Raw genomic sequence first — 25,101 nt, forward strand, 5'->3', positions numbered from 1 at the left:
TAATAGAGGGGCGGGTACTGCGTCCATCAATGAACTTCAGAGAAAAGGATTTTACGGTAAGACAAAAATCACATTTTCTCTATCGTTCATTGATGGACACAGTCTTCTATTCTCAATAGCAGTAGGTTCCAAAGCAGTGCCATAAAACATGAGGGGTGGGAGCAGCATAAAATAATTCCCCAAGGCTGAACCATGGCCAACCAGGCAACATAGGACTCATCAGAACAACAAGATGAGACCCACCTGAAAAAACATTAAACACCCTCAAGGAAGACTAAAACACCCTTAAACGGCGGCCTGCAAAACTTTGCGGCCAAAGGAAGCATCTGCAGGTGCCAGCACATCCACCTTATAAAACTTTGAGAAAGTATGAACAGACGACCAGGTAGCTGCCTTGCAAAACTAAACCACAGATGCCTGATTGCGAAAAGTCCAGGAAGCACTAAGCGCCCGAGTAGAATGCGCCTTAACAGGAAAAGGAGGAACTTGACCCTTAATCAAATAAGCCTGCACAACCGTCTCTCTGATCCATCTGGAAATAGTCGCAGCAGACGCAGGCAACCCTTTCTTTGGTCCATCCGTGACAACAAAGAGCGAATCTGACTTTCAAAAAGACTCAGTAGTCGCCAAGTACACCCTGATTGCCCGAATCACATTCAAAGTATGCAATGCAAATTCCTTAGGATGTTTAGGCTTAGGACACAAGGAGGGTAACACAATGTCCTCTTATAAACGGAAACTTGAAAACACCTTTCGGAAGTAAGGAGGGATCCGGACGGAGTACCACTTTATCCCTGTAAACCACCAGATAGGGAGAACAGGAGGACAACGCCGCCAGTTCCGACACCCTGCACACAGAAGTAATAGCCACCAAGAAGCCCACCTTCTGAGATAAGGCAAGCAGGGGAATCTCCCGAATATTTTCAAAGGGAGGTTTCTGGAGAACCGACAGCACCAAATTAAGAAACCAAGCTGGTAACGGAGGTCGCACCGGAGGAACCAAGTGTCACACCCCCTGGATAAAGCTACACACCAAGGAAATGGGAGGCTAACGGCCTTTGGAAAAAAACTGCCAAGGCCAAAACTTAGTACTCAAGGCCAATTTTTGATCAACTCCCCATTGAAGGAAAGCCAAGACCTGAGCCACCGAGTAAGAGCGAGGGGGAACCCCAAGAGATTCACACACAATATACGACTTCCAAGTACGATGATAGATCTTTCTAGAAGTAGCTTTTCTCGCTTTAAGCAGAGTGGGAATCACAGAAGCAGACAATCCCCTGTCCTTGAGCACCTGGCTTTCAACAGCCAAGCGGTCAAAGGCAGCGACCGTAAAGCAGGATGGAAGATTGGTCCTTGAGATAGCAGATCCTCCCTGAGAGGAAGTCTCCAAGGAATGTCTGCGACTAGCCTGACCAGGTCAGCGTACCAAGCCCGGCGAGGCCATTCCGGAGCCACAAGGATGATCAGAATCTCTTCTGCCTCAATTCTGCTAAGAAGTTTCGGCAGCAACTTTAGCGGAGGAAAAGCATACATCAGCCGATACTGACCCCATGGAGCCACCAGCGCGTCTGCCAGAGGGTCCCGAGAGCGGGTCACAAACCTCTGCACTCTCCTGTTGCTCCGAGATGCCAACAGATCTATGTCTGGAGTGCCCTAATGAAGGCACAGTTGCTGGAACACCTCCGGATGGAGGATCATTCCCCTGGAGCCAAGGTCTGCTGACTGAGTTAATCCACCTGCCAATTTTCCACTCCTGGATTGTGAACGATGGAAAGAGCCGGAACAAAGCGTGCCGCCCAACGAAGGATGCTCACCACCTCTAAGGCCACAAGGACACTCCTGGTCCTCCCTTGGTGATTGACATAAGCCACAGCCGTGGCACTGTCCGATAGAATGCGCACTGGACAGCCCCAAAGGTGCTCCGTCCAGTGAATAAGGCAAAGCCTGTTCGCTCTCAGCTCCAGAACATTGATCAATAACCTGGATTCCTCCAGAGACCAGACCCCTTGAGCAGAAAGCTTGCTGAGAACACCTCCCCACCCGGACAGACTGGCATCTGTGGTGATCACTGTCTAATATATGGGGAGGAAGGATTTTCCTTGTTTGAGCAACGGGGACCGAAGCCACCATAACAGGGACCCCCTGGTCACCGGGCTCAACTGGATCTGATTGTCCAGAGAACTTGGATCTTTGTTCCATTTGAGAAGAATTTCCTTCTGGAGTATTCTCTTGTGAAATTGAGCGTAAGGTACTGCCTCGAAGGACGACACCATCAGTCCCAGAACTCTCATACAAGTCAGAAGGGACGACAATTTGCTGGACAGCAATAGCTGAATTGCAGACTGGAGTTTTTGAAGCTTGTCCGGAGGAAGAAATACCCTGGCTGATCAGGCCCAGAAAGTTCAACCTCATGTAAGGAACCAGGGACGACTTCTGGAGATTCACAATCCAACCAAACTCCTCCAGAGTTCTCATGGTAATCTCTAAGTTTGTCACCAGTGCCGTGGGAGACACCGCACGGAGAAGAAGATGGTCAAGGTAACCCAGAACCGATACCCCCCGCTGGCGTAACAAAGCCAGGACTGGACCCAACACCTTTGTGAAGACCCGAGGAGCAGAGACGATATCAAAGGGTAACACCACAAACTGATAGTGATCCTCTCCCACGGCAAAACGCAGAAACCATTGATGTCTTGCACATATTGGGATGTGAAGGTAAGCATCTTTAATGTCTATGGAGGCCAGGAAATCCCCCTGGTGTAGGGAGGCCACCACCGTGCGAATAGATTCCATCTTGAATTTTTGAACTTGCACGAAGAAATTCAGTGCTTACAGGTCCAGAATTGGACGCACCTTGCCCTCCTTCCAGGGGACCGTAAACAGGTTTGAGTAAAAGCCCTGAAAACGTTCAGAAAATGGAACCGGAATGATTACTCCTTGCTGTACCAGGTCCTGTACCACCCGAAAGAGAGCCTGTAAGTGATTCGGGGACAGTGGCACATTGGAAGGGAAAAACCTTACCAGAGGGACACATCGAAACTCGATCTTGTAGCCGGATGTATAATCTCGTGCACCCACTTCACTTGTCTTGTATCTGGGATAGCCACAGGTCCGGAAACCGGCAAAGACGTCCCCCCACCCCAGATATGGGCAAGGGTGCACCTCCAGGCTGAAGGGGCCTTATCCGCAGGTCTGGAGAAACCTGGTTCCTGATTTCCAGACCAGGGTCGCTTGGAGCCACCGGAGAAGGCCTTGAAGGACTTTGAGCCTTTATCACTCATTCCTGAGGGACGAAAAAATGTTTTATGTGCTGAAAAGGAGGGACCCTTTCTACTAAAGAGGTTCCTTACCCTTGTTAGCATGTGGGAGAAAGGTACTCTTACCCCCTGTAAGACCTTTGATAATGTCATCAAGGGTAGCCCCAAACAGGCGATCACCCTGAAAGGGTAGATCAGTCAAAGCCTTCTTAGGGGTCTGATCTGCAGACCAGCATTTCAGCCAAAGTATACACCGGAGGTCCACTGTCGAAACCGACAGTAGGGCCAATATTGGAGCCGCATCCAGCGAGGCATCGCAAACAAAATGCAGCCCCTGAATCAACTGGTCTGTCAGCTTTGCAAAGGCAGAGGTAAGTTTTACCCCCTCCAGGTCACGGCGTAGTAATTTAGCCCATTCAGTCAAAGTTTGTGACACAAGAGCAATAGTAAACAACGGTCTGAGCGCAGACTCCGCCAGGGTATACATATTGCAGGCCACAGACTCCGCCTTTCTATCCGCTGGATCCTTAAAGGACGGGGAATCCTCCACTGAGATAATGGTAGCTTTGTTCAGCTTGGAGACCGGAGGGTCCACCGTAGGTCGCACAGTCCACTTTTTAACAAGATACTTCTCAAAGGGGTAGCGCCTAGCAATATGCTTAGGCACCCCAGGGGGACGCTTTGGGCGATCCCACTGTTTTTTGACCATGTTGTCAAAATACGCGGGAAGGGGGAAAACCTTAACCACTCTGTATGGCTTGTGAGTGCCAAAAGCAAACTGCGTCTCAGTCGCAGCTGCATCCTCCATTTTTAGGGTCTCACGCACAGATACAATTAGTGTGGTCACCAGCGCCTTTACTTGCGCAGTGGTGGAGGGAGAGGTGTCATTATCACCATCAGAGGAGACAGGGCGTGAGGTAGTAGACCCGGCAGGGAGAACCACTTCTGCGGTGGCTGAATCAGATTCAGAATCTGAGACATCAGATGAGGCAGGGGTAGGAGGGGGGCATTTTTTTGGCACCCGTCCTTTACAGGCCACCTCCACCTGGGACACAAAGGATTCCAAGACTGCCGACAGTGCATCTATGGTTCGCTAGGATCCAGAGGGCCCTGGGGCCTTCTTGAGGGGGTCAGATGGGGAACAATGTTCCGCAGGGCCCATGTTGCACCAGGGGAACCCCGCAGCAAAAAGCTGACATTTTTTTTTAAACGCCCCACCATGTTATAGCGCCCCTAACAGGTCAGGCAGAATGCATAGAGACCCCCAGCAGAGAGAGAGAGAGACCCCCCAGACTCACCACCGCACCAAAGATGCACCAGTAAGGCCCAGAACGTCTGCGCAGCACGTGTCTGCAGCGATCTCGATCCTTACAGAAAAACCTGAGTGTCAGCACTAGGGTATAGAAAGGGGCTCCGCCACCACAATAAACGCCTCTGGGGACTCCAAGAACATGGCCGCTATTGATTTACAATGAGATCCACCGCAAAATGGCTGCGCCAGGTGTACCAAGATGGCCGCCAAACTTTTCAGCAGATGTAGGAAAATGGCGGCCCCACATGGCCTACAGGGCTTCTAGGGGCCCTCGAGGGGAACCCCCATCCTCCTGGACGGGATCGACAGGAAGGGGGCCCTGGGACAGGTGAATCCCCCCCCACGATCGATCGTCCGGTTGCCAGCGGCGCCACCCCCCCCTGCCCCCTCCGTCGACCTAAGTTTGGTCCCAGCCCCCAGGAGTAGCTCCAATCGCCCCATAGCCCCAGTAGTGAGTGGAGGGGGAAGGGGGGACAGGACAGAGGGGAACCCGGGAAAGTGAGGGTCCGACCGTCCCAGGAGGAGCCTGTGTCCACCCCAAAACCCGCCAGGGGGAGAGGGGGGAACAGTTTACTCACCATACCAGGAACAGGCGAGCGCCATCTCCTGACAAAACCACTCGCCGCCAAAGTGTGGAGGGGGCTGTCAGCCAATAGGAACGCTGCGACTCGGGCCTAGACCCGGTCGTATGCGACCTAGCGAGACGTTTAACTCTCAGGGCCAGTCCCCGTCCGGTGGGAGTATGTCGCGGCCGACCTATCGCAACGCTGGGGTCTGCGCGCACGCACGCTGGTCAGCTGGGGTGACCACTGGATCTATATATTAAGCCCGTCGCCCAGATCAGGCATAGTTGCTTGTAGATCTCACAGGAAAAAAATCTGATCAAAAAAACCTAACTAGAAAAAAAAAACTAGCTAGAAAAAAAAAAACTTTTGCCAGGACCAGAGATCCCAGCAAGGATCTAGGTCATAGGTGTCCAACCTTTTGGCTTCTCTGGGCCACATTGAGTGTAGAGAAATTTTCTCTGGCCACATATAAAATATATACTATAGTTAAGGTATATAAGCGATAAAACACCGTCGCGCCCTTCCCGCACTGCCGCCCCCCCAGCACTAATTTAACACAACTAGAGGATGATCCCTTCCGAGGCAGCCTCTGCCTACAGTTAGTTGGAAGCCGCTGTGGCCATGCCCCCGACCTGCTTTCCTTTGTCCCCAGCAAAAAAAAAAATTGTCAGGGGGCAGTGTGCCGCATTGCCTGTGGTTCCGGGCCGCAGGTTGGACATGGCTGATCTAGGTCCTTACTCCTGACTACGCAAATTAAAACTGATATCCTATAGCACGGAGAGAGGGAATACCCCCCCCTGGGACTGCCCAAAGGAGTAGCCTGGTGTCCTACTCCTTTGGGGGCAGCATAACCCTACTGCTATTGAGAACAGAAGACTGTGTCCATCAATGAATGATAGAGAAACAAATATTAACCACTTGAAGTCCAGAAAATTGCCCCCCCCCCTCCCCTTCATGACCAGGCCATGTTTTGTGATACGGCACTGCGTTATTTTAACTGACAATTGCGCGGTCATGCAGTGCTGTACCCAAACAAAATTTGTGTCCTTTTTTCACACAAAAAGAGCTTTCTTTAGGTGATATTTGATCACCACTGTTTTTTTTTTTTTTTTTTTGCGATATAAACAAAAAAAATTATATTTTGATATTTTTTAATTTCTGTCATAAAACATATTTAATAAAAAAATTTAAAATTTCTTCATACATTATGGCCAAATTGTATTCTGCTACAGGTCTTTGGTAAAAAAACAAAAAAAAAAAAACAAAAAGAAAACCAACAAATGTATATTGATGTATTATGAGTTGTATATTTAATGTGTTAATGTGTATGCTGTGTACTGTTTTTACTAAGCAATGTGTCGCTTTTTACTCCCTGCTTTGCAGGGAGAAAAAAACGGCACTTTGCTGCTGTCAGAAGAGAGCTCTGTGTTTGTTTACAAGTACAGGGCTCTCTTCAGAAATTACCAGAGTCGATCGGCAGGCGTCGGCGACCAATCAGCGGCTGCAGCGAACCGCACTACCGTACTAGGTACATTATATGGTGCAAAATAGCCACCCTGCTGCAGTATATGTAAAGTGGAAGTCTGCAAGCGGTTAGGTATCCGAATGGAGGACACTCAATGATTCAAAATTCATGCTGCCATAGACACACACAGCATGGCTCGGCATCCCCAGCTTCCACCTCACAGTATTTGCTATCAGCATAGCTTGTGAGAGCAGGAAGAGAGCAGGGAAGAGCTGCAGCTGGGCACAGCACTGAATCGATAGATTATTCAGGTTAAGGGCTCTTTCACACGGTCCGCCTCCGTAGGCGGATCCGTGTTGCTCAGCGGGGATCGATCTGTGATCCCCGCTGAGCCGGCGGATGACAGCTCCGTCTCCGCTTGCAGAGCGGAGAGGGAGGTGTCTCAGCACCCGCTGCCCTCTATGGGGGATCGGATGAGAGCGGACCGCTTGTCCGCTCTCATCAGATCCGCTCCGATTACTGAACGGATGGAAAAATAGGGTTTCCATCCGTCCAGATTTCACGCACAGGATCGGATGCGGATGGCAGCGGATGTCAGCGGAGGTGTCTCCGCTGACACCCGCTGCCACATAGAGCTGCATGGAGGATCCGATCAGATCCGCCTAAAAAACTGACAGGCGGATCTGATCGGATCGCCCGTGTGAAAGAGCCCTAAAGGTGGGGAGAATAGTTAATGGGGTGCTTTTTTACAGGTACCCGACCATGACAAAGTTCATATTACACATACCATAGCAGATGGATTTTTCACAGTGATGCAGGGTGTTGTAGCTCTCAAAGATCCACTGATTCCATGGTAATACTTGAAACAAATTTTAATTTCAGCTGTAAAGACAAAATAAAATGTAATTTATCTAAAAAAAACTAAAGAAATATAAATGGGCAATACTTATTTCAATTACACAGTTTACATTCCTATTCACTTTAAGTATGGGACAGCTAAAGACTAATATTTATGAAAGGGTAAAGCCTAAGTGCAGCCAAAAGCACAAACAGAAAAATAAGCAAAAGGGACATAACATACAGTCAGTAGAATGTGTCCCTTGTGCTGATTCTGCTCTGACTCTTCTGTTAATGAAAATCTTCCTACGTCCTGATACACCCACCCCTGCTGACTGTATTTTTCCAATACAGTGTGGTTAATACAACTAGCAGGCTGTCCCAGGCTCTCATCACGAGAGCCCAACTATGCCCCCACCCTTCTTGCCAAGCTGCTCTATTCATAGAAGCCTGTTAACTGTATTATCCCTCGCCACACCAGAGGATTACGGCAGCGGTGGTGGCATAGACAGGACAGAGTAAGATTTTACTAACAAAAAAAGAATCGGCACAATGGACACGTTTTATCACTTGTGCGGATTTCTTCGGTTTGCAATTTTTACTGCACTTAGCCATAAAAAACACTGAATTTACAGTATTTATATGAATAGAAAAGCAAAAATGGGATTTTTGACTTACCGTAAAAATCTATTTCTCTGATGTTCATTGACAGACACAGCTCCTGACCTTCCTAGCCATTGGGTTATACTGCCCCCTACAGGAGTAGGACACTAGGCAGAAAAAAAAGTCTGGCTACGCCTATGGGCAGTCCCAGGGGGTATACTCCCTCCCTCTGCTATAGGTACTCAGTTTTGTTACAAGCAGTGTCAGAAGAATTACAACTCCACCGAGGGGTGGGTGCCGTGTCTGTCAATGAACATCAGAGAAATGGATTTTACAGTAAGTCAAAAAACCTATTTTCTCTTTTGTTCATTGACTGGCACCATTCCTGATCTTCTTAACCATTGGGAAATCCTAAAGCAGTATTCAACATGAGGGGTGGAAACAGCAAAAAGGAAATTCCTAAGGCTAACTATAGCCAACCAGGTAAACAGGAGCTCAACTAAACAACTTGCAGCCAAATGAAGCATCCGCAGATGCCAACACATCTACTTTATAGAACTTTGTGAAAGTGTGCACCAATGACCAGGTGGCCGCTTTGCAAACCTGCATCACTGACGCCTGATGATGGAAGGCCCAGGAGGCACTGAGCGTCCGAGTAGAGTGCACCTTGACAGGGAAAAGAGGAACCTGACCCCTAATGGAATAGACCTGGATCACCGTCGGTCTGATCCATCTAGAAATGGCCGCAGAGGAAGTGGACAACCCTTTCCGAGGCCTTCCGTAAGCATAAATAGCGAGTCTTATTTCCTAAAAGACTCTGTAGCTGAAAGGTACACCCTAATCGCCCTGACCACATCCAAGGCATGCAAAGCAATTTCCTTTGAATGTTTTGGCCTGAGACACAAATAAAAATCAAAGACAAGGAACAACTGAGGGGGGCGAAGAATGGCCTTATCTTGGTGAATCACCAAGTAAGGTGCCAATTCCCGACACCCTGCGCACAGAGGTGATAGCTACCAAGAAGGTCACCTTCTAGGACAGCCTAAGCAGGGGAATCTCCCGAATATTCTCAAAATGAGGCTTCTGGAGGCTTCTGAGAGCACCAAATTGAGGTCCCAAGGCAGCAACGGAGACCGCACTGGAGGGGCTAAGTGCTTAACTCCCTGAAGATAAGTACATACCAGGGAGTATATGGCCAAGGGCCGTTGAAAGAAGACCACTAAGGCCAACACCTGACCCTTGATAGTACTCATGGCTAATTTCTGCTCAACCCCCCCTTGAAGGAAGGTCATGATCTGAGCCACGAGAAAGAGCGAAGATGAACCCCAAGAGACTCACACCACGCAATGTATGACTTCCACGTACGATGGTAGATCTACCTCAAATAGATTTCCTAGCTTTTGATAGCGTTGGTATCACCGATGCAGACAAACCTCTATCCATCAGCACCTGGCATTCAACAGCCAGGATGTCAAAGCCAGCAACTGTAAAGCAGGATGGAAGATCAATGGGACAGCAGATCCTCTCTGAGAGGAAGCTTCCAAGGAACGTCAGCTACCAGCCGCACCAATTCGGCGTACCAAGCCAGGCGAGGCCAGTCCGGAGCCCACTCTGAACTTGCCAGATCAAGCTCACTTGGATCCACCAGAGGAGGCCCTGAACGGCTTTGATTCCTTGTCAGTTGCCCCTGAGAGCCGAAAAAACGTATGAGCCAAGAAGGATGAGCCATGTTTGCGACGAGGGTCCTTGCCCTTCATAGCCTGCGGAAGAAAGGTACTCTTCCCCCCCAGTGAGAGCCTTAATGATGTCATCCAGGGTAGCTCCAAACAGGCCATCTCCTTGAAAAGGAAGATCAGTCAAGGCCTTTATAGAAGTCTGGTCCACAAGTACGGCGAAGGGCCATTGCTGAAACTGCTGAGAGCCTAGTGACTAGGGGAGCCGCATCCAAAGAGGCATCACAGATAAACTGTAGCCCCTGAACCAGCTGGTCCACCAGCTTAGCAAAGGTAGGGGGGTGCTGTTCTCCCCCCAGGTCACGGCGTAAAAGCTTAGCCCACTCAGCCAGAGTCCCGAACTAGCCAGAGTGTACATATTGCGGGCCACAGCCTTCGCCTCCGCCTTCCTGTCAGCCGGGGACTCTTCAACTGGAATCATAGTTGCCTTGTTTAATCTGGAAACCAGAGGGTCCACCACCGGTGGAAGAGTCTACTTCTTAATAAGGGGCTCCTCATAGAGGTATCGCTGGATGGCTTGTGAGTACCAAAAGGGAACCTCCATCGCAGCTGCAGCTGCGCCCTCCATCTTTAAAAAGTCTTATGCAAAAATTCAATCAGTGCTTCCACCAGCACCTTTTCGTGTGCGGTTGCAGATGTGGAGGAATCAACCTCATTATCTGAGGATTCCGGGCGCATGGTCGCAGACCCACCAGGGTGACCCACGTCCGCATCGAACAAATCAGATTCAGGATCTGACGAGGCAGATGAAGCAGGGGCCGCTTTTTGCTAGCCCATCACCCGAAAGCCCCTCAACCCAGGACACAAATTACTCTAGTGCATTGATGGATGGTTGGGACCCGGAGGTCCCTGCAGCCTCAGAGAGGGGATCAGGTAGGGAGATGTGCTCCAAAGACTCCATGAGTCACCAGGGGAACCCCACAAAAAAGTGTAAAACACTGCAAAGGGACAAGCCCCACCGTGCCGGCAGCACCATCCGTAGCCAGGCACAAAGCACCAAGCGATCCTCCGCAAAATGGAGAGGACCCCACCAGACTCACCACCCAGCAGAAACAGGCACCTGCAGCCACCAGGATAATCTGAAATCCATGTGCGGCGAACAATAAGTGCAAAGATCCAGGAGTCAGCATCAGGGTATGAGGAGGGGTTCCCATCGCCAAAAACGCCGCCCACAGGGCTCCACAGTCACGGCTGCTGCTATTTTCAATGGCAAACCATCGCATAATGGCCGCCAGACTACACAAACATGGCCACAGTGCATTAAGCACACAAGGCTACAGCAGAATGGCGGCACCACAAGGCTCCCAGAAGGATAGGCCCAGGCAAGACGGGTGTCCCTGGCAGCAGCCTCCACCAGGTACAACCCCCCTGCACAGCCAATCATCAGGTCGCCTGCGGTGCACTCCCCCGCCCCTATCGCCAGCATAGCACCCTGATCCCCCGGAGGTGGACCAGACCACCCAAACAGCCCCAGCCTAAGTGGAGGGGGGATAGGATGGGGGACAGCTGTAGGGGGGTGCCTGAGAAGGAGGGAAACCCGCAAGTCCGACCGTCCCAAGGAGGGGCCCACAACCACCCCAAAATCCTCCAGGGGGAGAGGGAGGGCAGCTACTCACCATACCAGGGACTAGGCAGGCATCAATCCAGATAGAACCCCTCGCCATCAAAATGGGGGGCTGTTGGCCAGGAGGAACGCTGCGACTCGGGCGGAGACCCAGTCATATGCGACCCTGCAAGTTTAACTCGCAGGTCAGCCCCTGTCTGGTGGGGCTATGTCGCGGGCGACCTAGCACGGAGCTGAGGTCTGTGTGCGCTGGCCAGAATGGGGTGACCACTGGATCTAGATTATCCAGCCTGTCACCCAGTCTGGCAGTTGATTGTAGAGGAAGGAAAAAAAACAGGAGAAAATTTTCTATCTAAAAAGAAAAAAATTTCCAGGACCAGAGATCCCAGCAAGGAACTAGGTTCATACTCCTGACTAGGCAAAAAAAAACCTAAAGCAGAGGGAGGGAGTGTACCCTCTGGAAAGGCCCATAGGCGTAGCCAGAGTTTTTTTCTGCCTAGTGTCTTACTCCTGTTGGGGGCAGTATAACCCAATGGCTAAGAAGATCAGGAGCTGTGTCTGTCAATGAACGAAAAAGAAATATGCATTTTCTTTTTTTTTTAAATATCTTATTTATTCCAGGATAGACAGATCCAAAACATTACATCAATCGTATATAAACAGCATCATAGCCAATTGCATAATATCAAACATATTGAATCAGTAAGACATTACTGGAAATGTATAAAAACATTAAGGAAACATCCACATGGGCTCAAAATTTGGTTGACTCAATAAGGGCAAGAAAGAATGACTAACAGTTTTTCTATAAACATTCAAATAAAAAATCTAACTATGTATGGCGAGCTTAAGAATTCAGAGAAGTGCAGTATTCCTCATAGACAGCAGTGATCAGAAACATTTCCAGGTTCTGAAAACTGCATCTCACTGGAAACAGTGCAAAAATGTTAGAGAAACACATAAAACTAGAGTGGTTCCAGAGGTCTCTTCCATACACCCTTACAGGGATTATATGTTGTCAATCAGTGTTACTTTTAGCATCAAATTTCGATTTAGTTTTTAGTCTTTTGACTAAAATGGAATTTTAGTTTTAGTCACATTTTAGTAACCTGCAATTGTTTTAGTTGTATTTAGTCTACTAAAATCTGCAGTACATTTTAGTCTACTAAAATTTCAGTACACTTTAGTTGACTAAGAGTCAATTGTAATGCATTATTTAAGCATCTCTCTAGAATTTTGAAACTCATATCCTCTTGGAGTAAAAAAAAAAATCTAATAACATGTTGTTAAAATGTATGGTATTAAGGTTTGAACAAACGACATGCTCTGGATGGTCTGAGGAGGCCTGTAATGCACAGTGAGTGCTTTGGACGGTCTAAGGAGGCCTGTAATGGTTCACAGTGCTCTGGACAATCGTCTGAGGAAGCCTGTAATGCACAGTGCAATAGACAGTGGTCTGAGGAGGCCTGTAATGCTGCACAGTGCTCTGGACAGTGGTCTGAGGAGGCCTGTAATGCACAGTGCTCTGGAGTGTGGTCTGAGGAGGCCTGTAAATGTTGCACAGTGCTCTGGACAGTCTGAGGAGGCCTGAAATGCACATCAGGACTTTAACGGTACCACAAAAGATTATTGATAAAACATCAAATTTTATGTGTACAAATGTTAAAAACAGTTGTGTAGTTTATTAAAAAAAAGAGACCAATTACATATAGTAACCTATTACAGATTCATCTGTTATCTCATTCAACCATTATTTTACATGGTGTTTTCCCCATCATCCTTATGAGAAAGAGTGACGGGTTGCTTGATAATTTTTCGAAAAACTTCTCAAGAAGGTGTACCAACGTGCCAATAGCCATCAAAGGGAGGATCTAGTTTTCTACCATGACAATTAGAATCAAGACTCAAATTAATTTAATTCAGCCAAATTGATTTGAGATATACTAGACAGCAAGACCAAACCAAAGATGATCCACAGGTTACAGAATGCATTAAAGATTATGCTGAGTATATCATAGGAACAATTCAATTAGAAACCATCTTGTACGCAGCCATTTTGATAGAATGGGAGGACATGATAGATGCAAATACTTTGGCACCTATAGATGTGGCGTTTCATCATATTGACAATTTATATTACCAGTAAAAATGCATGTCTTGCTGGGTGGCCAAATCCACCAGACAAGACATTTTGCAAATTGCAGATGGACAATTTTTAATGTCACGTGAGTGCGGTAGCTATTATGAGGGAAAAGCGAAAGGCCATTTCTGGTAGCCTATACATGACCATGTATCCGCCATCAAGAATCATGTCCCCCACTGGCAGACATGGAACATGAAAGCATAACAAGCTAGGTGGATTCACCAGTTAAGAGGCAACCAATTTCTTGGCTTGAATAATGCTGTGAGCTATAAACCTTTTTTTAGCTCACTAGCTTTGCATTGCTTATTTGCTGTTCTCTGTATATATGATTCTATTGATAGATGCCCTCCTTCCCTTTTTTTTTTTTTTATTTTCTTTCGGAATACCTTGATAGGTTTTGTTTACTTAACCACTTAAGCCCCGGAAGATTTTACCCCCTTCCTGAAAGGGGGTATTTTGCGATTCAGCACTGCGTGATTTTAACGGACAATTGTGCGGTCGTGCGACGCTGTACCCAAATGAAATTGATGTCCTTTTTTTCCCACAAACAGAGCTTTCTTTTGGTGGTATTTGATCACCTGTGCGATTTTTTGATCATGCACTATAAACAAAAAAAGAGCAACAATTTAGCAACAATTTTGCAAAAATAACAATATTTTTCACATTTTTTTTTTATATGAAATTCCCCAAAAAAATGTAAAAATCAAAATTTTTTAACATTTTAGGCCAATTTGTTTTCTGCTACATATGTTTGGTAAAAATTGATTGGTTTGCGCAAAAGTTATTGCGTTACTAACTAAGGGAAAGATTTTTGTAATTTTTATTGTTTTTTTTTTTTAACGCGTAATGGCAGCTATCTGCGATTTTTTTTGCGGTACTGCGACATTGCAGCGGACAGATCGGACCCTTGACTGACATTTTTGGGGGTACCATTGACATTACTACAGTAATCAGTGCTATACATATGCACTGTTACTGTAAAAATTACACTGGCAGGGAAGGGGTTAACTTTATTGGAGAAGGAGGGGTTAAGTGTGTCCCTAGGGGCGTGTTTCTTACTGTTGTGGGATGTTGCTTTTCATGTAACAGCAGAGATCTACGATCCTACATAGCAGGACCGTATGATCTCTGCTGATACACAAGGGAGAATGACAGGCAGCTTTGTTTACATTAGCCGCCTGCCTTTCTCCCTCTGTAACTGACAATCGCGAGTGACCGGCGGACATCGGGTCTGCCGGTCACACGCGCTGGGATCCCAGTGAGCGAGCGGGGGGGGGGGGCGGTAGCGTGCCTCCGGCGGCGCGCACTTGCCCCCTGTTGGCTCGCACGCGAGTGACGTACCGGTACGTCACTTTGCCTGCACGGGAGTGACCGCCGCAGTATATGTACTTGCGGCGGTCGGCAAGCGGTTTACAGATTAAATGATGACTAGAAGTATTGAATATTTACCTATTTACACTGTGGACCCCCTGTTGGGGATACAACTTCATTTATGAAAGAAGAATATCTACAGTATCTATCTGGTCAATATGTGTGTTGAATATTGTAAACGGCATACAATTGCAACTGAATGAGTGGCTGGATTCTGGTTCTATTTTTTCATTTTTGTTTTTATTGTCTCTATTTCCATTATTATAGAGGCATTTTCTTTTTCATGTTCCAATCTTGCTAGGACAATGCTTTAAAGTAGAACTATGGGCAAAACCTTTTTTTTTTCTTTCACCATCTGTGTCTCATTGCGGACATTTCTCTTCACTTCCTGTCCCATAGCCAAACAGGAAGTGAGAGGAAATCTCTGCAAAGTAAAGGAATTTCTTGGGGACTCCCAGGTCACAAAAACTAGTGTCCCCCGTTGGAAGATTTCCCATCTATTACTTTTCTGGGGACAACACAAAGTGTGGGGTTTTCTTCTACTTTTACTTTCAATGATAATGGTAAACAGGACAAATAAAGAGAGTGAATCTCTTTAACAGGGACATAGACAGCACTAAAAATTGACAGGGGCTCTAATCCCTCTCCACTCTATCCAAAACTAAAAAAAAAGTTTTGCCTTTAGTTATACTTTAATATATTTGATCACATGAAGGCCTGGCTCACAGTTTCTGCTCTAATTCATTCCAAAGGTGTTCTATCGAATTAAGGTCCGGACTTTGTGCAGGCCAGTCAAGTTCCTCCACCCCAAACCCGCTCGTCCATGTCTTTATTGACCGTATTTATGCACTGGTGCGCAGTCATGTTGGAACAGGAAGGGGCTATTCCCAAACTGTTCCCACAAAGTTGGGAGCATGAAATTGTCCAAAATGTCTTGGTATGCTGACTCCTTAGGAGCTCCCTTTACTGGAACTAAACTGAAAAACAATCCCACATTAAAATCCCCCCCCCCTCTACCAAATGGTTTGGACTAGTGCACAAAGCAAGGTCCATAAACACATGGATGAGTGAGTTTGGGTTGAAGGAATATGACTGGCCTGGCCCTGACCTTAACCAAATAGAACACCTTTGGGATGAATAAGAGTGGAGACTGCGAGCCAGGACTTCTCTCCAACATCAGTGCCTGACCTCATAAATGCGCTTCTGGAAGAATGATCAAACAATCCCATAGACACACTCCTAAACCTTGTGCCTTCCCAGAAGAGTTGAAGCTGTTATATAGCTGCAAAGGGTGGGCCAACTCAATATTGAACCCTACGGACTAAGACTGGGATGCCATTAAAGTTCATGTGCATGTAAAGACAGGCATCCCAATACTTTGGATAATATAGTTTATATTAATACTTGTTATACAATCGTGTAATTATTTCCACTCTAGACTTATATGTTTTTTAAAAATACACAGATATTATCATACCCATTTTCCCTCCCTCCCCTTTTCAGCACACCATTTGAAGTGATTCTTCTATTAGAATCAATTTTCTCGTGGCCTAATAAATTAATTGAGGCCTTCTGGATCCATTCTTCCCACGCTGTTGCAGTTGTTGTCGGATAGTTTAATTGTGTTTTTATGATTAATCTACTAATTTACAACAGGTATGATACACATCTGTTGCAATATAATGAGGCTATGTATTTATACAGTAAGCCTTTGTAATTGTGTGATTTTGATATATCTTTTTACGATTTCAGAACATAATGTTAGTGCTTGTCTTTTTCTCATAAGGACCATGGGAAAAACACCATTTAATGTAATGGTTGCATGAGATAACAGATGTATCTATAATAGGTAATTTCTATATGTAATTGTTCTCTTTTTTAACAAACCACACAGCTGTTTTTAACATGTGTACAAAACAAATGTGATATTTTATGTTTTATCTTTTGTGGTACTGTTAAAGTCCTGACAATTTTGTAAGCAAAGATGGTTTCGTAAAGTGATGGTAAACAATCACCTTGTAAAATAACCCATTCAGTTTATAATAGAAATGAAAAGCAAAACATTTTTGTATAGATATAAAAAAAAAAAACATTAAAAACACCTTTTTTCAAAAATCTTGACAAAGGTTCTGGCAGCACACATGAACTTGTTTTTGGCTCGTTATAGACACCCAGACCAGGCGGGTTTTGTCCCCACCAGGCAGGCCTCAGACCAAACCAGACGAGTTATAGATGCAATATCAGCAATTCACTCCACCCACCACAGGATGCCAGCCGCCAGCCATCCGACCCACAACAGACCAGGGTGAGTGAGTGACACCAAGCCAGCCATCCACACAACAGGGTGACACCAAGCCAGCCACCCATCACAGTGTTCCAGCAAGCCAGCCAAGCCACCCACACCAGGATGACACCAAGGCAGCCACCCGGCCACCACAGTGTTCCAGCAAGCCACCCACAACAGGGTGCCAGCAAGCAAGCCACCCACATTGCCAGGCGTCAGCCACCAACCCACAACAGGGTGCCACCGGCACCAACCCACCCTCACTGCCAGGCGTCAGCCATCCAAACCCACAACAGGGTGCCAACAAGCAACCCACACTGCCAGGCGTCAGCCACCAACCAACAACAGGGTGCCAGCAAGCAACCCACACTGCCAGGCGTCAGCCACCAACCCCCAACAGGGTGACAGCAAGCAACCTACACTGCCAGGTGTCAGCCACCAACCCACAACAGGGTGCCAGCAAGCAACCCACAACAGGTTGCCAGCAACTTCAGCAAGCCATTTTTTAAATCTTTTTTGTGTCTTTCAAATTGAAATGGAGATGAATGAGGAGAGAAAAAGTAAAAGTGTGGTCTGGGACTATTTCTCGTCTCGACTTTCTCCAGGAAAAGCAGCAGTGTGCAACACATGTACAAACAACATAAGAAAAAAACAAAAATATGTCAAATCTTTGGGCCCATCTAAGAGTTCATCATATTGAATTATATCATGCAGCACAGAAAAAAACAAAATGAATATCAATGTGATTTTGAAATACCTCCTCCACTATCCCAGGCAACAATAACAGATATGTTTCTGAAAAAAAAACATGTGTCACAGTCTAGATTCAGATGGAAGATCCCAACTGCTGGACAGAGTAATCACAGAGATGATTGTCACTGATAACAAGCCATTTACAATGGTGTCTGACTCAGGATTTAAGCAGTTGATGTCCATACTTGAGCCAAGCTACACACTGAAGAGTGAGAACTATTATCGAACAGAAATGCTGGGAAAGAGTCACCAAAAGGTCGTTGACAAAGTAAAGGTTATGCTGCAACCGGAGAATGCTGGCAACTCACTCTCATTCATGACTGACTGCTGGTCAGGACAAACAGAGTCACTAATGATTCTTACATGCCATTTCATTGACAGCGGATGGACAAAAAGGCAATTGGTGTTGGATACAAAAGTGATGCAAGGATCCCACACCGAGTACAGTACAGAAATGGTTCTATGCATACTTGAAGACTGGAGTTTTAACAAAGACAGAGTGATGCTTGTGCTACTTCGAGACAGTGGAGCAAACCTGCGGAAAGGAATGATGAGGCTGCTTGATGATATATCATACCTCAGTGTCATGGCACACAACACCCTCCAACTTTCAAATGATGACACCCTCCAACTTTCAAATGATGGTCTGTCAAGCCAAAGAGCTTTGATTGATTTGTTTTGAGAAGCATGAACAGATTAAAAATGTTGTGCTAGCAAGTCTTTTGAATCCTCAATACAAGAACAATGCTTTCTCTTCTGATGATGTATTGGCAAAAGCAAAACAATGGCTGACAGAAGATATTCAACAGGCGGTGCAGGAGGTTTCTGCCGAAAAGACAAGTCCAGATCACTATTTTGATAATATGAAAGAGCAGCATGCAGCAAAAACAGAAAAATGTCCAAAAATACGTCAACAAACAGAAGAGAATCTTCTTCATCATGGTGAAATTGATCAGGACATTTTCAGAGTTTTATTGGGGCCTCATGCGGAGGATTTAATTTCTTCTGAATGTGCAATAATGAGCCTGGATGATGAACTTCATCTCTATTTGAAGGAACCAGTAGATGACAGAAGAAGTGATCCTCTTCAGTGGTGGAAAAAAAATGAGGCATGCTACAAAAGACTTGCTTCCCATGCTAGAAGATACCTCTCTCTCTCTCTGCTCCTCTGTCCTCCTCTACTCCTGAGCATGTTTATGAAGTGGCAGCATTATATGATTAAAACAGAAGCCCTTTAACAGGTGACCATGGAGTTGGACATGCTGAAATTTTGTGCTTTCTGCAGTATAATATTGTTCTACTTAACTGGGAGTATTGAAAAGAGTAGTGTCCACTCAAATCCACTGGGTAGCTGTCGCCTAGCTTTATTTCTAGCAGTTTTGCACTGACTGCAGTAAATAATTGCAGTGAGTGCACTACTGCAGCAGTAGTCCACTGACTCCAGTCCAACTTCAATCCACTGTCCTGCTAATGTCTAGCCTTTTTCTAGCAGTTTTGCACTGACTGCAGTAGTTGCAGTGAGTGCCCTACTGCAGAGGTATAGTCCTCTGACTCCAATCCGATCCACTGTGTTGCTGTTGTGTTGCCTAGCTTTTTTCTAGCAGTTTTGCACTGACTGCAGTAGTTTCAGTGAGTGCCATACTGCAGAGGTAGTCCACTGACTCAAATCCACTGTGTAGCTGTTGCCTAGCTTTTTTCTAGCAGTTTAGCACTGACTGCAGTAGTTGCAGAGAGTGCCATACTGCAGAGGTAGTCCACTGACTCCAGTCCTATCCACTGTATAGTGGTTATGTCGCCTAGCTTTTTTTCTAGCAGTTTTGCACTGACTGCACTGCAGTAGTTGTTTAAAATTATTGCAGTGAGTGATTGCACTACTGCAGCAGTTTATTATGCATTAATGGCATGCACAATCAGAATGATGTGAAACTAAATGTCCCTGCAATTGAAGTTTTCCTATCAGTTCTCATGCAGTTAAGGTCTGAAAAACGAGCCCTTAATATTAAAAATTGTTAATAATTAAAGTTTTACATGTTCAGTAACAGATTTGTGTCGAAATCACTGAACTTCTGGAGAGAGTTTGCTGCACTGAAAGTAAAGGGGCTGAATAATCTTGCACGCCCAATTTTTCAGTTTTTTATTTGTTAACAAAGTTTGAAATATCCAATAAATTTCGTTCCACTTCATGATTGTGTCCCACTTGTTGTTGATTCTTCACAAAAAATTACAGTTTTATATCTTTATGTTTGAAACCTGAAATGTGGCAAAAGGTCGCAAAGTTCAAGGGGGCCGAATATTTTCACAAGGCACTGTATCTAATAAAGGTTTTGAACATACTTCACTATTGGAATCTTCTCTATCTTCCATGGTAAGTGAATTCACCTTGGGGAGCGAGAGACACAGAGTCACCTCGCACAAAAGTCACATGGATGCTTTGAATTAAGAGCACTCTTCACACATACTTTCACTGGACACTTGCTTGTATAAAAAAATTTGTTTATAGAAAATTTTTGGGGATTTGTTTGATTGTATTTCCTTCAATATATTTATATGGGAGCATGAATTCACTTTAATAATTCACAAATACGGGTTGATTATTTTGTTTATGTAATTGTAAACTAGGTATATATGTTTAGTGTATTGCACTGTCTATAGCGCTGTGTTATGATTATCTATTAATTTATACACATAACTGAATGTGTCTTGGGGTGACATATAGTATCTATTATTAGACAACTTGGTCCAAATATAAATCCAATGGGCCAGCCAGAAAGGCAGGTCATTTTGATGTGCTATCTCTTTAAGTCTATTCATAGTCCCCTGGGAATCTTTTATCATGCATTAAATGTTTGTAGGTATGATTCTTGGTAGTGTGTGATTATATCAGATGATATTGGACTACATCTGAGAAGATTTTCTTAGATAATGTTGCACATCAGAAGAGTTGATCAAGAGGGTTATCATACATGCTTTTCAACTATGTTGATAATGTAAATGAATAGAGATGACTGAGTTGTCCAGGGAAAAGAAGCTTGTACAAAGATCTGATTTATAATGATGATGATGATGATGATGATGATGATGATGATGATATAATGTAGAATTTCTAATCATTTGCAGTTATATTTTTTAAACAATAGGTTCACATTTCTAGTTTTCCACCCCTCTAACTTACTGGTATCACCACAACAACTGTAAGCCAGTGTTGTGAAACTGCTCCAGCTAAAACATAGTCCAATAAAATAGGTGGCCTGCCAATTGCTGAGTTTAAAGAAGCACTTTAGATTCAGATTCAAAGTGTGGTGACTATGCTGTAAAGATGTTCAGATTTGTTGAAATAAAAGCATCGAAAACCTGTCAGATTTTTATTGCACTTTGTGTACCCATTAGGGAAATTCACCTTCTCTATTTGTCCTGGTAACCATTAGCATTGAAAGTGAAAGTAAAAAAGAAAATCCAAAATTTTGCATTCTCCCTAGAAAAAATAATAGAGGGTAAATCTTCCAATGGGGGCACTAGTCCTGGTGACATTGGAGTCCCCCAGAGATTGGCTATGGGACAAGAATTAAAGGGAAATTTCTGTAATAGGACACAGATGGCAAAAATATGACCCTCCCTTGTTCTATCCAATATGAAAAAAAAAAAAATAAATATTTGGGGGTATATACACTGTCCTGGCATTTTAGGGCATCAAGAAATAAGATAGGCAGTCAACAAGTACTGATCAGTTTTTAAATATACAGTATATACCATAGTTTGTAGACTCTAGCTTTCACACAGACTAAACAAAATACACTGATTTTGGTTATTTTTACCAAAGAAATGTAGCAGAATGCATTTTGGTCTAAATTTATGAAGAATTATTATTTGTGAAATCATATGTTATAACCGAAACTAAGAAAGTATGTTTTTATTTTTCAAAATTTTTGGTATTTTGTCGTTCTCATGGCAAATATAAAAAAATCCAGTGTTTATTAAATACCACCACAAATAAGCTCTACTGGTCTCAAAAAATGATAGAAATGTTATTTGGGTATAGTCTTGCATGATTAAATAATTTTCATTCAAAGTGTGACAGCGCTGACATCTGGAAATTAGCCTGCCTGGGTAGAAAGGGGCGAAAGTGTCCAGTGTTGAGGTGGTTATTGCAGTATGCTTGTTTTTATTGGCTACTAGCAGGGTTTTGCATTTCAGAGTCCAGCCATTGGTGCTTGGTATCAGATAATTAAAATTTACTATTAAATATTCTTTTGAATTACAAAATAGTTGCAACATATGCAGGATGTACATATATTGAACTGTGTATGGCAGCACTAGCATTAACAGCAATGAATGGCTAAATTACTGTAAATGTTAACATCAGTACAAATTGTAACAAAGAGTGTATGTGTAATAGACCATTAAATTGAGCTATAGGCAAAAACGTATTTTTGGGAACCAGTCAGTCCAAGGTATTTAGTAAGTGGCATGGTGAGTAATTTTTTTTTGTCACAATTTTTTGGAAATTAAAGGCATTAAATAAAACATTTTTTTACACAAAGTTTCCATTTTAGCAAGCTATTTCTCACACACAGCATAGGAATACTTAGAATTACACCCAAAACACATTCTGCTATGACTCCCGAATATAAGGATACCTTTTCACAGCCTAGATCAGTGATGGCAAATCTTGGCACCCCAGATGTTTTAGAACTACATTTCCCATGATGTTCATACTTATACAGTGTAGTTGAGCATATTGGAAATTGTAGTTCCAAAACATCTAGGGTGCCAAGGTTCAAAATCACTGGCCTAGATGAGGGGCCCAAAACTCATGGACCACCTTTGGACTTTCAAGGATGATGCAACTAATTTCCTGACTACACACCGTTCCTACATCTGTAAATGGGGATTTTTTTGGCTAATATGACCCTGCCACTACAGGGTTAAAATGTAACTAAAACCTCACTGTAAAAAGAAATGCTTTATACTTACCTTGCATTGTAATTTTTTTGTAAAATTACCTATTTTGGAAAGCAAACACTCCAAGGTATTTTCTGAAAAATATAGTGAGTCTTTTGAAAAAGTCATTTTTGGCCACAAGTTTTTGGAAAATGCAGGAAAGAAAACGTATTTTTAATTTTTTTTTTTTTTACACAATGCTGTCAATTAATAAGATATTTGAAACGTACATTATGGGCATACTTTCCTGTAAAACACATTCTTCTACTCCTCCAGAGTATGGTGATATCAAATGTGTGAGACACTTTCACAGCCTAGCTATACAGAGGGGCCCAAAATTCAAGGAAGCACTTTCAGGAGTTCTAGGGACATAAATTATGCAATTCTGCTAATGCTAATATCCTGAATACCTAACACAATTTGCGGCCCTGGAGCACCAGGACAGTAAAAACACCCACAAAATCACCACATTTTGGAGAGTAAACACCCCAAAGTATTTCTTATGTTAAGCCTTTTGGGGACTTTTTTTACATTTACTCAAAGTTGTCAATTTATTAAAGATTTCTTACATGCAGCATGGGCATATTTCAAATTACAACCCAAAACACATTCTGCTACTCTTCATGAATATGGCAAAACCATATGTGTGAGACTTTCACTATCTGGACAGATCATATACTTGACATTGTATCCTGTGTATCACACAAATCAACCAATTATGTCAAAACCAATGTACTGTAATGGTCACCTCTTAAAAGTGATCAGGGAATATAGCTTAGATTGTAGCATCACCTATAGCAGTCCCAGTTCCTATAAGCCAAGCCAAGCAAGCCTAGTCTACTGGTACATGGCTGCCCCCAGGAATGCCATATTTACTGGCCCTGTATTTCACAGGAAGTTCAGGCCGCAGGCAGAGACATGGTCAGCAAACAGGCAAAGGATTGGTCCAGACAGCAAGCAGAAACGTGGTCAATAAACAGGCCAAGGTTAGTACCTGTAGCAGGCAGCGGCATCACTACATTGATGTGGCGGTGATCAGGGACAATGTAACTGGTGTGGCGGTAATCAGGGACACTAACTGGTGTGGCAATTATCAGGGGACACTGTAACTGGTGTGGCGGTGATCGGGGACACTAACTGCTGTGGCGGTGATCAGGGACACTGTAACTGGTGTGGCGTTGATCGGGTACACTAACTGCTGTGGCGGTGATCAGGGACACTGTAACTGGTGTGGCGTTGATCGGGTACACTAACTGGTGTGGCGGTGATCAGGGACACAGTAACTGGTGTGGCGGTGATGAGGAACACAGTAACTGGTGTGGTGGCGATCAGGAACACAGTAACTGGCATGGCAGTGAATAGTGACAATATGATCATCAGGGATTTTTTTTTTTTTTTTTACACTCAGATTGCTTATTACAGTGATTATCACTGTGATAAGCAATTTTGTAACATAGAAACATAGAAACATAGAATGTGTCGGCAGAGAAGAACCATTTGGCCCATCTAGTCTGCCCAATATATCTGAATCCTATGAATAGTCCCTGGCCCTATCTTGTATGAAGGATAGCCTTATGCCTATCCCATGCATGCTTAAACTCCTTCACTGTATTTGCAGCTACCACTTCTGCAGGAAGGTTATTCCATGCATCCACTACTCTCTCAGTAAAGTAATACTTCCTCATATTACTTTTAAACCTTTGGCCCTCTAATTTAAAACTGTGTCCTCTTGTGGTAGTTTTTCTTCTTTTAAATATGCTCTCCTCCTTTACCGAGTTGATTCCCTTTATGTATTTAAAAGTTTCTATCATATCCCCTCTGTCTCTTCTTTCTTCCAAGCTATACATGTTAAGGTCCTTTAACCTTTCCTGGTAAGTTTTTTCCTGCAATCCATGTACTAGTTTAGTAGCTCTTCTCTGAACTCTCTCTAGAGTATCTATATCCTTCTGGAGATATGGCCTCCAGTACTGCGCACAATACTCCAAGTGAGGTCTCACCAGTGTTCTGTACAGCGGCATAAGCACTTCTCTCTTTCTACTGCTTATACCTCTCCCTATACATCCAAGCATTCTGCTGGCATTTCGTGCTGCTCTATTACATTGTCTTCCCACCTTTAAGTCTTCTGAAATAATTACTCCTAAATCCCTTTCCTCAGATACTGAGGTCAGGACTGTGTCAAATATTCTATATTCTGCCCTTGGGTTTTTACGTCCCAGGTGCATTATCTTGCACTTATCCACATTAAATTTCAGTTGCCCGAGTTCTGACCATTCTT

General features: G+C 44.5%; 1 protein-coding gene across 5 annotated transcripts in view; it reads right to left on the minus strand.

Moving 5' to 3' along the window:
- HECW2 (HECT, C2 and WW domain containing E3 ubiquitin protein ligase 2) overlaps positions 1-25,101 on the minus strand; it is a 421,352-nt gene that overhangs the window by 180,887 nt on the left and 215,364 nt on the right. For all 5 annotated transcript variants that reach the window (XM_082262150.1, XM_082262151.1, XM_082262148.1 and 2 more), the window contains one exon: positions 7,388-7,482. In XM_082262150.1, the coding sequence (XP_082118276.1) occupies positions 7,388-7,482 (95 nt within the window). The remainder of the gene's footprint in view (positions 1-7,387; positions 7,483-25,101) is intronic.

This window comes from Pelophylax lessonae (assembly GCF_965119305.1).
Source record: "Pelophylax lessonae genome assembly, chromosome: 6".
NCBI classification, from domain to species: Eukaryota; Metazoa; Chordata; class Amphibia; order Anura; family Ranidae; genus Pelophylax; species Pelophylax lessonae.